This window comes from Solanum dulcamara, chromosome 4 (assembly GCF_947179165.1).
Source record: "Solanum dulcamara chromosome 4, daSolDulc1.2, whole genome shotgun sequence".
Classification (NCBI taxonomy): domain Eukaryota; kingdom Viridiplantae; phylum Streptophyta; class Magnoliopsida; order Solanales; family Solanaceae; genus Solanum; species Solanum dulcamara.
Window position 1 is genome coordinate 81,780,882 of NC_077240.1, and position 15,775 is coordinate 81,796,656.

Below are 15,775 nucleotides of genomic sequence, written 5' to 3' on the forward strand. Positions count from 1 at the left end.
TTGATTGACTTGAAATCTATCTGTTCATTCGTCTTCTTCTAAGCAAAAGAATTCTCTCAAGGAAAGTAACTAAACTAACAGATAAATACATTAAAAATAATTGTTACATGTTGTTTCATTATGTATTATATTGAGTTGTGTTGTATTATATCAAATTGTATTATGCAGCATTTAGATACATATTGAGTTTTGTTGTATTATATGAAATTGTATTATACATCATTTAGATAGATTATATCGTTTTGCATTATTATAAAATGTCATACATCACTATTTAAAGAATAAACTTACAAAAAAAATTGTAGAGTTGCTACAAAAAGGATAAGATAAAAGATAAAATAAAATAATTAAATAATAGGTTAAAAAAATGTAATAATACGATCGCACCAAAGTGATTGTTATACAAATAAAAAATTTTAATTGTTATTTAATCATGAAGTTAATCTTGGCGAATTCAAACCAATGTTACACATAGATTATAGTGTTCAAAGCTCACATATGACTGAAAATCACACAAAAACGACTAAAGTCCTAACTATTTTTGTCTGAACTTCAAGCAGAAATGCATGGAGCCGTATTCCGACCCGACCCGCCAACAAGTCTGGTAACCGTTACAGGTTGTTACAATACTATCACATTTATATACGGTGGCGTATTCAACATTTCCTGTATTTTGCAATGAACTGCGTAACTGCTCCTAAGGCGAATTGGCGCTGTTCGTCGCCTATTTCCTTCTACTCCGATTCCACTAAATTTTACAATCGGAGCAGCATCCGATTCTATGCCGGAAATCGGAACTCTAACAGAATCAGGTGCAACCTGAAAGATACCGGCAGCAGCAGTCAACCGGAAACAAGTACCGGAATCCAGTTATACAGAGATATTGAGAGGTTTGTTGCCCTAATCTCTCGTTTAATTCCTAGTCAATATTTGTAGTAATTTCGTGCTACAATTCTTTCCTTTTGCGGAACTTTAGCTTATCCGACTTCGTGAAATTAAGTGGTTTGATTGAACGTTCTGCTTTTTTTCTCTTTCTTTGATTCTGCTTGGTGTAATTTGTCTTCTATCGCGCAAAATTAACATGTTTAATTTTGAACAAGATAGAAACATTAGGTGATTCCTTTCCATCTGTTGTAGCCTTGCAGAGTTATCTGCCACCTGTTGTTGCTGGTGGGAGGTAACAATTTTTTCGTAGAATTAGTCCAGGTGCGTGCAAGTTGGCATGGACATCATCAACAACGTACCTTGGGAGGTAGACCTTACTACTACCTAGTGGAGGTAGAAAAGCTGTTTCCGAAAGATCCTCAACTCAAGTGTGTCCAGTGTTTTGAGAAGCGAGAAGCGGAAAAAAGCGACGGGGGCTCGCTTCACAGAAGCGAGAAGCGAAGCGCATGCTTTTTCCAGAAAAAGCGCTATTTAGTATAAAAATATAAAATATAAAATATAAAATATGCATAGATAAATAATCAAGAACTCAAAAGACTTAGATTAAAAAGTAACTAGATAGTCAATAATCCTCATAAGTAACAACATATAAAGCAAATGCATAACCAAATCACAAAGAGAGCAAAATCCTATTCTTCAACAAGATCCTCAAACTTTTGAAGTGCCATCAACAAGGGTTCTACTTCTACTTGGTCCTCATCTTCTTCCTCATCGGAGGACTCATCAACAAGAGTTCTACTTCTATTTGATTTTGAACATGAACTTGAACCTGTAGCTACTCTTTTTTCCTTGCCCCTTAAAGTACTCCCCCTAAAACCATAAATATTCTCCTCCACACCACTAGCCGTAGCAACTTCACCATAAGTGACTGGCCTGCTGCAGCAGTGTTTTAAGTCAAAAATTGGCCATGAAAGTGGTCTATGGGCTCCACTTTTTGATAAATTCCCTTTATGCAGTTAATTAAACATCCAATAACCATTCTCCACTTCATATCACCAGCCCACTAGCCTTATAAAATAGCTGCAGCAGTATTAAAAAAAAATAAAGCAGCTGCAGTGGGTAATAAAGCAGCCCTTGTTTTGTGTAATAAAGCAGCCCTTGTTTTGTGTAATAAAATCACTATAAAAAATTCAATCAAATTTTTCAGCTCAACAAATTAATTAATATTATATGATAAAATGATTTATGAGAAAGAAAATCATGATAAAGATAGAAAAAAACAGAGCATAGCTTAACAAAACAGAGGTCACTGAGAACCCAAATCAAAAAAAAAGGGCCAAAACATACCAGCAGCTGCGCAGAACTGCACTGCTGGCTGGATAGAAACAGAAAAAGAAGATGAGAAGAAGTGATGAAGAGAAAAAGAGAAGAACATCACAGCGGCAGAAGCTGAATAGAAATAAAAATAGAAAGAGAAAGAGAAGAAGAGAAGAAGAAGAGAAGAAAATCTAACCTGGTTGAAGTTTGAACTGACGAAGTCTCGAAGAAGTCACAGCAGCAAATAATTAATTGTAAGTTTACAGATTTGTTCTTTTAAAATAAACCCTAGTGCCGCTTTTAACAAATAAGCGCGCTTTTTTCTCGCTTCAACATGAAGCGCGCTTCTCGCTTCTTCCATGAAGCGCACGCTTTTCTGTTTTCGCTTCGCTTCACGGTATTGAAGCGCTAGTGCCTCGCCTCGCTTCGCTTCACGCTTAAAGCGAGCGCTTTAGCGCTTTTTCACAACACTGAGTGTGTCAAATCCAAATGAAAGAAGAAGAAAACAATGAAGAAAGACAATGAAAAAAGCATAGCACTTAAATAAGAAAAGCTGTGTACAGTCGACAGAAGAAGCAATAACAACAACAAATTAATGTGGTAATCGAAACAGAATAAATAACATATGGCAATAGACACAAAAGCAAGAACTACAAGTGAAAGACTAGTACTATGACGGGTACTAACAAGCCTAAACATTTTACCCCTACTAACCTTCAACCTACCTCTACCCCTCCGCGTATCTTCTACAACCAGCCTCTCGCACCTCCTCAATGAGGCATCCGCGTTCCTCCTTTCACTTCCCTCATGTTGTCCGCCACAGAAGCCACATCCACCTTCTCCCGAACAACCTCATTTCTAATCTTGGCATGGACTTCACGGTTATTAAAAAACAAATTTAACATGCAAAGTACTCCCTTTGTTCCACTTTATGTGACATGATTCGGAGGTGTGAATTGGACATAAAATATTCAACGGTTTTGAAATAAGATCTACATAATTAGAAACAGCAGAAAGAGTAGTTGACTAAAAGTTAACAATTTGAAGTATTTGAAAAATTGTGGTCAAAGAAGGTGGGACAGAGGCAGTATTTGTAGTTAAATGGAAAGAGTTGCTATGCCAAAAGACTGCTGCTCTTTTTTCTTTTTGTTTAACAAATGAACCATATACCGATGAAAAACTTCTCAGTTGGATAAAAAGAAGCTCGATAAATATAGTATGTGACATATTCTTCCTTTTCCATCTCTCTGTCCCTAATAAGCAGCACAAATACATTATAATTGAGCTGTGAAAAGTGAGCTCAACGGCTTGAAGATTAGACATAGCTTCCTCCTTGTGCCTAAGGTAATTATGCAATAGGACTAAAAGCATTGGCAGAAACCCCAGGACAACCCCCAACAATTGCCTTTTTGAAGCAAGAATAATTTTTAAGGAAAGAAATGCATAACAACAAAGATGACCCAAAAAAAAAAAGAAATCGCACATGCCAAAGTTGGCAGTTCAAGGAAAGGCGACATTTTTAATATAATCCCATTCTTAATAGAACCTTATGTCTTACACACACTGACTTACTATGAAGGTTCTTAACCTTTTTATGGATCAGTTGTGTGTGTTATCATCTGTTTGTTCCATAAAATAAAAAGAATAGTGCTTTTAACATTTCCAGTGATGGCCTTACAGCTAGAAAAATAAATTGAAAGCAGCACTACAATTATGTTAGCTGTTGTTAACAACTATATTTTGTATGTATATGCACAAACTGATTGACGCACGCACTTGAATATGTATATAAATGGAATCTTGGTGATGAATGTGGGGAACTGTTGAACTTACTTTTTTATCTAATCAGAACATGAAAATTCATTGGTATGAATTGACTTGTTTGTCTAATCTAATCTATCCATAATATCAATTATACATGACCATATATGGTTGTGAATTTGGAGTTCTAATCAGATGATTAGTTATTCTTGACTTAGTGTTGTCTGTTAAACAGTGCCCTTTCGCTCATCAAACCTAAAATGTAACTACTGCTCATGTTTATTCACAGATTACTTACAGAGACAGTGAAGCAATCTCAAGATTGGGGAAGTTCACAGGACTGGGATGAAATTGAGGTTACCAAAGGAATTCCCTAAAAATATGCTTTAGTTTCAGAAGAATTGATATGCAACTTTCCTTTTTGTGTAACTTTACAAGTGCATATTGATATGCAACTTGCTTCCTTTATCTTTTTCCCAATTTTTCCAGTCTGCATTAGTTAAACCATTTTCGGTTGTAACCTTTAAACAACTTCTCTGTCTTCCAAATAAGCTTAAAGACAAAAAAAAGGATCTAGTTTGAGAGGGCACAAAATGACTTTTAGGTTTGTAGGAATCGGTCATGATGCAACTTGCTTCGTAAGCATAATGTTGGATCAATATATGTTATGTCATTATAATGTGTTTCAGGAATGGATGTTTATATGCTACAATATTAACTGTGGCATGACAGTTAATAAGATAGTAGGTTGCTTACTTGTGGCAACACTTTGATGAATTATAAATGAAATAAACTAACTGTGATGTTCCAGGGAGCATGGGTATTGCAACCAAAAACCTCAAAGCCTAAGTTAGTCGTACATTTTGTTGGAGGTGTTTTTGTTGGGGCTGCTCCACAGCTTTCTTACCGCCTGTTCCTTGAGCGGCTCAGACAAAAGTGAGTTGTTGATCTTGATGCTGGAGTCCATCTTATTCTATCTATGTTAATTATGTGCTTATTATTTGTGCTGTATACACACCTTGGAATCATTCTGATTTATAGTTAGTTTTTCTCTCTTTTTTGCATTATTGATAAGCAGGATAGAAGAAGTAAAAGACTTTAACTAATCACTGCACCAATGGGGTGACGGATTTATATTTCTTCCATTCTCTCTTTCATGTATTTAAATCTTGAAGGTTGACTTCTCAGATTTTCATTAAGCAAGTGCAGTGGTCCTCTTTTTAAGTAGTATCTTGCTAGATCTCTTCAGTAACAATCATTCACTTTCTCATGGAAGTGTACACTAAACGAACTTTATCCGGTGCTTCCATGTTTTACTTAAGAAGTTTGTTAAAGAGATTTCCAACTGTTTAGTCAGACTTGTGCCTAAAAAGAAGCTGTTTAATCAGACTTAAGAAGCAAATACGTTTGTGCTACTGGTTGAATTAGCCTACCTGATGTCCGTTCCAGAAGTGTCATTTTATAGCCCATGCCGGCCCCTATAGTAAGTTAAGTGGTCGTGTTTTACTTTTAGTAGTTTGGTAAAAGGATTTTCAACTGTTTAATCAGGCTTAAGAAGCAAAGATTCTTATGTTATTAGTTGTATTAGACTACTCGATACCCGTTCCAGCAGTATCATTTTATAAAACTAATTTGCTAATATCTGATGATGGTAGCGCTACAATTCTTGTCCTGTTCTTGTCTCATCTGTTAAGTGGGGTAAATATAGTTCTTAGTCTTATTAATATTGTGACTTGAGACAGGGATATGTTGGTGGTTGCTACAACTTTTGTTACATTCTGAGACAGGTACTTACTTTTATTACATTCTGAGACAGGGATGTCTTGGTGATTGCTACACCTTACGCTAGTGGATTTGACCATTTCTACATTGCAGATGAAGTGCAGTTTAAGTTTGATAGGTGCCTCAGATCTCTCCAAGAAAGAGTGAGTTTCAGCTTTTACCTAAGATGAGACTGTTTTATCATGTTTTGTTTCTTATGAATGTCCATTGGTGACATAGGTACAAGACGTTCCTGTATTTGGCATTGGGCACTCTTTAGGATCTGTAATTCACCTTTTGATTGGTAAGTTACTGTATTTTTACATAGAGGCAAATTTGGTCAACTTGGTCCACAGCGTTTGATGCTTGATGATCAGGAGCAAGATATGCTGTGAAAAGAAGCGGGAATGTATTGATGGCTTTCAACAACAAGGTACTTGATGGATTTATTTTCAGCTTTATCCCGAACTTGTACAACTTTAAAATCAGTTTTAGGGATGCAAAGCCAGATACAAATGGAGCTGACGCATACAGGCTTTATTTCCCATGTTTTGCTTTCATTTGTCTATCTTTTTTTCGTTTTTCTTTTTTCATTACTTCTGTTTGGTTGGTGGGATAGAGTAGGGGCTGCAAGAAACTATATCAAATTAGATTCAGCTTCATAAGCTCAGGGTGGTCAAGTTGCTGCATGTTCATGGGTGATATGGGATCATTGCACGTCTTCTCAGAATTGCAGGAACTATCTGTACCAGTCAGAATTAATTTTCTGCCGTGTCACCTGTTATATCAATCTCTAGATTTAAGACTAAGCCTGGGTATAGCGTACTAAAATGTGTGACTTATCCTCAACCCTGTTACATGATTCTAGTTTCATCCAGCCTGAGCGAAATGTGACTTCTTTAGAATGCATTATGCTTTAGTTACATTGAGTGGCAGAGTTGGAAGTTTACGTTTAGTTTGCTTTTAGTTAGCTTATCATATAAAGGGGAATATTTTGCACTCTCTCATGGTGGAAACTTCTCCTTAGTTTGAACTTCTAAACTCCAAGTATTATACAACAACATCTACGCCTTAGTCCCAAATAAGTTGGGGCCAGCTATATGAATCCTCACTGCCCGATTTAAATTCCAAAACTTAGGAAAAGGAAAATAGAAAACTCTGATGGACCGAGCTATGAAAATATTGTGAATTGGTATCAAACTTTTTCGTTCATATTTAATGAGCTCTATTTCAGGGGATAGCTATGTATGACAAATGCACGAAGCTTAGGAGGATCTGTAGACCATAAACGAGGTAAAATAATTTATGGGGAAGTGTCCCAAAGATATAGGCTGTGAGTGAAACTTTGGATACAGTTCTTTTGGTGTTCTTCCCCCGCTTCAGAGATCAGCATAAGATTTCCAAGAGAGTTTTTTGACTGATATTAGCGAATGTTTGACTTGCAAGAATTTATGTTCTTTTGGCTATACTATGGATATCATAACGTAATTGTAACTAACAATGGACTACTATTGAAGATTCTAGCTGCTAAATCTATGCTTATAATATGATTTCATTGTAGTTCATGTTATGAATGTGAAATCACAGTATATATACACACACGCACATCCATACATGTCATGTCTACTTGTCTATGTTGTTAAAGGTTTATCCTGCACATTTCTTACTTTCCCATGGTTTTTGTGCCATACTATCTGCCCTCTATTTTAGTCCATGGTGCTTACGATAATGCTAGTGCAAGTAGAATTGCAAAGTAGTTATGAACACTTTACAAGTTTGACATGGTTTTCTGAAATATTGTTCTTTAAGGGCTTCCTGATAAGGTCTTAATCTAAGAACCAAGGTTTGATATCCAAGTTACTGCTTATATTGGGTTTCATTTGTGGAGAGCCATATTTTGGTGTAGGTTCTGTTTTTTTGGGTATACGGCTTGTTACACGGGGGTCTCCCCGTCATTAATAAAATTGTGTACCTTATAAAAAAAAAATCCAAAATACTGCTTTTTATAGTCCTCTTGTAGGTGTTTGCAAGTAAAAAACAGCATGCGTGTACCTGTTTTAGGTCTATTCCTGTTAGACTGCTAGGAGTTTCAGTTTCTGAACATTTTGATGTATAGAGATATATGTGTGCTGAAGCCCGGCAGCCGGGGTAATCCATCACCATCTTAGCACATAATAATTGGATCTGTTAACAAGTTCCCTATTACTTTGTTTTCCCAGGATGCCAGCCTTGCAATGCCGTTGTTTTCATCTGTTCTTGTTCCAGTGATGCAAAACTTTGGACCAGTTTTATCGCAGATCGCGTCATCACCAACCATTCGTCTTGGGGTAAGTTGCTTAATTCACAAACTACCCAACTTCTGTTGAATATTCTTGTTTGATGACTTTCATATGCGACATTATTGATGTTTTTTATCTGGATAAAAGGGTTTGATCGAGACCATTTTTGACCAATTTGAGTCATCAGACGGATGGATGCCCAGATTAGTAAAATTGCTTCTACATAATTGTGTGATTGCTCAATTACAAAATAACAGACTTTGTTACTAGAATTTCTAATCCAACTTCTTGGAAAAATGCTAATTGATGGCACTCCCACCAGCTATTTTCTGAAATGCATAATACTGGTCTGCCATGTTGAGAACATGGCAAATGTTGACATCAAGGTTTATGGAACAACCTCAAATCATAAATGAAATCTCAAAAATCGATTGAGCAGGTCAACAAACTGGATCCTCATCAAAAAACTGATTTCTGAAAAGTGACAATTTTCCTGCTCCAACAACTGGAAGGTTTTCTTCTATGTCTGCCTTTCTGTGCACGCAGGAAGAAAATTGAGAGAGATAAGCAGGTCGTTTCCGAAGGGGAGAACGATTGGGGTGAAGGGAGAGTACAGGCCCGAGAAAATTGAATTTTGGTAACTTTCATGACCCAGGAAGTATAAAGAAGCTTTATTTGGATTAGAAATGAAAATGGAGAAGTTATAACCCAATCCTTCTCAACCCATATTTTGAACATATGATTTGACTATGGTATTATTACAGGCGGATTGGGCAGGTTAATCATTTTGGATTTAAATTGCTACACTAGCAATTATCCTGGGAGACTACAAAAGTTGTGTCAAATCTTTTCCTAGTTGTTCCTGTACTGATTTTAGGAAATCAAAGAATATGTCTACGTCATATACACTCGAGATTATACCACATAAGGACAGATACAACTTCACATTCAAAGCATCCTCAATTACTCTTCCTCTCAGTGGACCACAAAACTGTAGGAGAGTTTTCCAAATTTTTCCTTTCTCTGTTGAAATTCCTTGTGGTCCAGCACAAGTATGTGGGAAAGCCCATCAGCTTGATGCCTTAATCACAAGTGATCTGGCGTCCAACTTTCTGAGTCAGGTGATCCCCATTCTAATGTAAATCCAATTTGTTGAATAACTAACAACAATAACAAAAACACCCCATTCCTAAACAAGTTGGGGTCGGCTATATTAATTCTCACTTCTTCATTTAAGCTCATTTCATGTTCTCATCATAGTAAAAAAATAAATGTGAAATAGAAATATAAATAACAACAACAACAACAATAATAATAATAATAATAATAAAAAATAGAAGTTCTCTATCAAGTCTAAAACCTACCATCAACTAGTAGATATCACCTATGTGGATCTTTTTCCAAAATGATGTCCTATCTTTAGCTAAGTCTGCATTGATACTGTCTTCCCATTTTAATGTTTTCTGCTTCCATTCTCGATGGAAAATTCAAACATATATGTCACACTCAACTCTTTAATTTTAACTCTTGCTAGGACTTTCCAGGATTGGTTTCAAAAATAAGGGGCTTCTCTTAAACTGTATGGGCTCATATATATTTCCTTTTGCTTACTTTATTTATGTGTTAAAGAGTTTTCAAATCAAAGAATAAGCAATTTTTTAAGAACGGAAGCTATGGTTCACTTGCAATTTGCTTGGGCTCCGTTAGCATTTAAAGGTCTTAAATTTTGTTTGGGAGCACTCCCAGCCATGGGTTTACACTAGGGATCCACTCATAGACCCTTTTTATTTTTCTTGGCGATGTACGTACTGACGTGACACATTCAAGGAAAGGTGCCACAGTGCATATTATTTGCAGATGATATAGTACTGATTGACGAGACGCGAGGCGGAGTTAATGGGAGGGTGGAGGCTTGGGGAGACAGACCCTAGAGTCAAAATGTTTCAAGTTGAGCAACACCAAAATTGAATACTTGGAGTGCAAGTTCAGTGACGTGACTCGTGAAGATGTGGACATGAGGCTTGATACTTAAGTCATCCCCAAGAGAGGAAGTTTCAAGTTCCTAGGGTCAGTAATCCTTGGTAATGGGGGAGATCGTCAATGATGCCACACATTGTATTAGAGCGGGGGTGGCTCGCATAAGAATGTGTCATCGAGACTTAAAGGTAAACATATTGTATTAGAGCGGGGGTGGCTCGCATAAGAATTGTCATTGAGACTTAAAGGTAAGTTCTACAAAGTGGTGGTTAGATCGATTATATTACAGAGAGCGGAATGTTGGTCAGTAAAGAGCTCCTATGTCCAGAGGATGAATGTAGCATAAATGAGGATAATGAAATAGATGTGTGGGCATACCAGGAGAGATAAAATTAAGAGTAATGATACTCAGGACAAGATGGGAGTGGCCCCTGTGGTGGAGAAGAGGCGTGAAGTGAGGTTGAGATGGTTTGGGTATGTGAAAAGGAAATGCGCAGATGTTTCAGTATGGATAGTGTGAGAGGTTGGCCATGGTGGGTCTAAGGAGAGGTAGAGGTAGGCCAATGATGTATTGGGGAGAGGTGATTCGGCATAACATGGTGTAGTTTCAGCTCATGGAGGATATGAACTGTGACATGAGGGTGTGGAGGTCGAGAATTAGGGTAGAAAAATAGTAGGTAGTCTAGTGTCTTTCCTTTCCATACCAAGAGTATTAGTAGTATTCTTCTATTTTCTAATTCGTAGATTTCTATGACTTCCTGCTATTTCTTTTGGTTCGGTTATCGTATTAACTTGGTTGTTTTTGCTTGTTATTGCTTTTTTTTCCATTTGTCCTTGAGCCGAAGGTCTATCGGAAATAACCTCTCTACCTTCTCAAAGGTCTGTGTACACACTACCCCCAGATCCGACTTGTGGGATTACACTGGGTTTGTTTTTGTTGTAGATTGTGTTTGGCAACTAGGAAACAGAAACTAAAGGTAAATAAATAAATGGAAGTTCTTTTCACTTGTTTGGTTGGGATTAAGAAAAGGGAGAGAAATAGGAGGAATTTTACTTTCACTTGGGTACACTTACTAGTTGTTTATACAAGAAAGCATGCACACTCTCTTCCCCCTTGTTGTTTCAATTGCTGTCTCTTCTACTCCCTCCTTTCCTACACATCATGTGGACAGAAGTTTTCTAAAACTTTTTCCTTTTTATTTTATGTTTCTCTACACTACATACTGCTTCTAAAATTTGTAGACATTCATCTTATGAATTGAAAATTCTGAGGAAGAGGTGAAACAAATTGCCTAGCCTTCGTATCTCCTCTTTGAACTGTTAATTCTGTCCTATTCATTTTTTTGTCTGAAGTATATTGTTTTGCTGAACTGAGTTCACTTACTTGAAAGTTTTGCTCATTCTTTTGTGCCTTTGGTTGACTTTCATTTTTTTGTGGGATGCTGTAGTGGTTGGTAGGTATTAAATGCTTTCTAGGTTCAAACATTATGTCACTCTTGTAGTCTTGTTAAGTCACTTTTTCATGAACTGCCACTTGGAACTAAATCAGAGGATACCTTCTTTTACTACACTCATGTGTTCTATATCTGCAGGCGGAGATGACTATGAAGCAAATAGAGAACCTTAGCCCCTCAATCTTGAAGCAAATTTTTCCTCTGGTTGAGCAACTGACTCCTCTATACACGGACTTGGTTAATGGAAAAGAAAATTTCACTCCAAGACCAGAAGAAACTCAAAGACTGGTACGGAAAATTTTGAGATCTTAATGCTCATTAACCAGCTACATATTTAACTAGGTACATATCATGAACATCTTTAGTTTACTTTGTTGCTATTTTCTGGTGGAATTTGGGTAGTATTTATTTGTATGACCAATTCAATGACTACTATGCAAATGTAGAGCAGATACATGCTTTGTCCGTTAGTATGAGTTGATCTTTTGTCATGTTATGTAGCCTGGCTTCTAACTATAGATTACTTCTTCATGCTGAGTCAATTGGTGTTGGAAAAGTTATACACTGGATAATATAATCACTATGCATGAGACAAATAATTTGAAGTCAGATTTGGATATATATTTATGAAGGGGAGCCTTGGAGTAACTGGTAAAGTTGCTGCCATGTGACCAGGAAGTCACGGGCTCAAGCTTTGAAAACAGCCTCTGACAGAAATGCAAGGTAAGGCTGGGTGGTCGGGCCCTTCCCCGGACTCTGCGCATAGCGGGAGCTTTAGTGCACCGGGCTGCCTTTTAGGCTTACGATAAAGTTCCAAAGAGATACTATGGAGATGTTTGGAGGCTAAAGGTGTACCTGTGGCGTACATTAGGGTGATCAAGAAAATGTATGAGGGTGCCAAAAACCAGGATAAGGAAGGGGATTCAGAGCACTTTTCAGTTGTGATGGGGTTGCATCAAGGATCAGCTCTTAGTCCATTTTTATTTGCCTTAGTGATGGATGGATTGACTTGACAAATTCAAGGTGAGGTGCCATGGTGTATGCTTTTCGCGGACGACATAGTCCTTATCGATGAGACTCGTAGCGGAGGTAACACTAAGCTGGAGGATTGGAGACATACCTTGGAGTCTAAAGGGTTTAAGCTGAGTAGGACCAAGGCAGAGTACTTAGAGTGCAAGTTCAGTGAGACACCTCAGGAGGTTGGCGCGGAAGTTAGGTTTGGTGACCAGGCCATCCAAAAGAAAAGTAGTTTCAAGTACCTTGGGTCTATCATGCAAGGCAGCGGGGAGATTGACAATGATGTCACATATCGTATTGGGGCAGGGTGGATGAAATGGAGGCTCGCTTCCGGTGTGCTATGTGACAAGAAGGTGCCACCACAACTTAAGGGCAAGTTCTACAAAGTGGTGGTTAGACCGTCTATGTTATATGGGGCGGAGTGTTGGTCAGTTAAGGTCTCTCACGTTCAAAAGATGAAGGTTGCCGAGATGAGAATGTTGAGATGGATGTGTGGGCATACCAGGAGCGATATAATTAGAAATGAGGTTATTCTAGACAAGGTAGGAGTGGCCTCGGTGGAAGACAAGATGCGAAAAATGTGACTGAGATGGTTTGGGCATGTGAAGAAGAGAGACATAGATGCCCCAGTGCAGAGGTGTGAGAGGTTGGCCATGGATAGTTTCAGAAGAGGTAGGGGTAGGCCGAAGAAATATTGGGGATAGGTGATTAGACAAGACATGGCGCAGTTACAGCTTACCGAGGACATGACCTTAGATAGGAGGGTGTGGAGGACCCACATTAGGGTAGAAGGCTAGTATATAGTCTTGTTATTCTTCCTTTTTAGTAGGCGCATTAGCCCACTATAATTTCTAGTGCTCTGATTTCTGTTCTTATATATTACTATCTATTACTTTCTGTACTTTGATTACTCTATTTTATCTGTGTCGCTTTCGTTATTTGTTTTCCCATACCGCTTTGAATTTCCGAGCCTTATCTGACCTCTTTTTATGCTTTTATTGAGCTGAGGGTCTTTCGAAAACAGCCGTCCTACCTTGGTAGGAGTAAGGTATGCGTACACTTTACCCTCCCCAGACCCCACGTTATGGAATTTCATTGGGTGGTTGTTGTTATTTGGATATTATATTCAGTTGCATTTGATGTGATATTGGATTTTGGATGCTTTCTTGAATTTATTGCGATGTCCGGCGACTTAAAAGTAGATTATGATGGTGAATTTCATAAAGCTGATGGATTTGTTTTTTTGCGGTTTTAGTTATAATTTATTATAATGTTTATTGATTTTATTTATTTGTTAAGTTAGGGTATATAAAATATTATATGGATAACATTCAATAAGCTACGTGCGTGCTGTAAAGATGTTAGCAGTTCTCTAATCTCTCTCACTTCAGAATGTTGAATATGCAGCATATCAGATTTAGCATTACTCAGTTGCGTTGGTGTATATTACAACAAAATCCCTCCACACCCACACCCACACCCAATTCCAAAAAGAATAGCAGATCTGATCTCCGGCGTGATTTGGAATCGATTTTGCAATTCTTAAAACAGAATTTACATATTCATAAGCTTCATGAAAAGAATGTCCAGAATCGTAGTTGGAGAAAATTAATTTACTTTCACAAGTAGCAATAATGCCATAGGAAATGGGATCGAGTAACTTACACAAAATATATCTCTTATTTCAGATAAGAGCATATTATGGGATTTCAAGGAATCTCCTAGTAAAGTTCAAAGATGATACAATCGACGAAACTTCAACACTAGCTCAGGTGCTCAGCTCAGGTTCTGCCATCAGCTCAATGCTGGATATGTCTATCCGCACTCTTCCTGGAGACCATGTGCTTCCTCTACAGCAGGTTCACCCTAAACTATGGAACTCTGTAAAATGAAAGTCCATCTCATCTATTTTCTGATTAATACTCTGTCTCAATCAATTTATGTGATGCACTTTCCTTTTTAGTGTGTTCCAAAAAGAATGATATCTTTCTATATTTAGAAACTAACTTTTTAGTGTGTCCCGAAAAGAATGATATCTTTCTATATTTAGAAACTAAGTTTAAACTTCTCATTTACCCTTAATGAGACTATTCATAGCTACATAAATATTTTTTCTTAAACTCCAATGCTAGTCAAGTGCATTACATAAATTGGGACAGGACGGAGGGAGACTCTGCTGGGCACATTCATGCCTGGCCAATGTTCTCCTTATCTTACTGTTCTTTCAACTTTTAGGCTCTACCAGACGTTCCTCCAGGAATGACTGACGCTGTTAATAGGAGCAGTGAGCTATTGGCGAATTTTACTGCAGGAACTCCATGGGAAAACGTCACGAAGGAAGTCGGCAATACACTTGGTAATGTAGACTCTATAATTCTTAACTCTGGGAATTCAAAGGACTTGGATATGCTTGTGGAGACAATAACATCATGGATGTACTCTAATACAGGCCCAAGACTTCTAAAGTGATTTGCTAAAATGTATGTATATGAACCTTCCTATATGGTTCTGTAATTTGTAATGATTGTATATACTTGATTGATATTTGTCAATGTTAGAGAAACATGGTCATTCTTATGTATAATGTGAATGTATACTTCTCGGGTTTTGGTATTAAAAAAAGGTCAATTATTTGTACCTGGTCGAGTTATAATCTGTTTATTGAATTGATGATGACCTCTGAACGATCGGCAAAATTGTTTTTTTTTAAAAGAATGCTTATTTTAGAGAATTTGAAGTGTTTAGTCATATTTTTAGAACGAAAATAGTACTTTTGAATAATAAGGGAAGCTGAAATCGAGCACTTCTAGAATTTTGACGAGTGATTTTTATTGGATTATTTTAAGCACAAAATATTATTTTCCAAATTGACCGAAAGCATCTCACAAAAATATTTATGGGTTAACACAAACGAAAAATGTGAAAATCACTTAATTCTGCTTGTGCACTCCCTAAATGCTATGCATACACCGTGGATCGTGTTAAGGCTACACGTATTGCTCCCTCGGGTACTTACGAAGGTTCCCATAAAGGTTTCAGAAAAAAATATATCAAAAGTCATATCACCAAAATATTTATGGGCTAAAACACACGAAAAATGAGAAAATCGCCTAATTTTGCTTGTGTGGCTCAAAAATGCTATGAATACGTCGTGGATCATGTCGATCTACGCGTACTGGTCCCCCGGGTACTTACGGAGGGTCCCATAAAGATTTCGAAAATAATTGACCGAAAACATATAACCAAAATATTTATAGCAAACACACATGAAAATATGAAAATCGCCTAGTTCCGCTTGTGCGCCCCTATGAATATGTCATGGTT

At 37.3% G+C, this 15,775-nt stretch overlaps 1 protein-coding gene across 1 annotated transcript; it reads left to right on the plus strand.

The window, feature by feature from the left end:
- Positions 1–647: 647 nt before the first annotated feature.
- Positions 648–15,086, plus strand: LOC129887939 (uncharacterized). Its single transcript, XM_055963196.1, has 10 exons — positions 648–890; positions 4,253–4,319; positions 4,775–4,899; positions 5,780–5,888; positions 5,965–6,028; positions 6,102–6,157; positions 7,944–8,051; positions 11,573–11,722; positions 14,140–14,310; positions 14,687–15,086. The coding sequence occupies exons 1-10, from the start codon at positions 679–681 to the stop codon at positions 14,918–14,920; spliced, it is 1,296 nt and encodes a 431-aa protein (XP_055819171.1). The 5' UTR covers positions 648–678; the 3' UTR covers positions 14,921–15,086.
- The last annotated feature ends 689 nt before the right edge of the window (positions 15,087–15,775 follow it).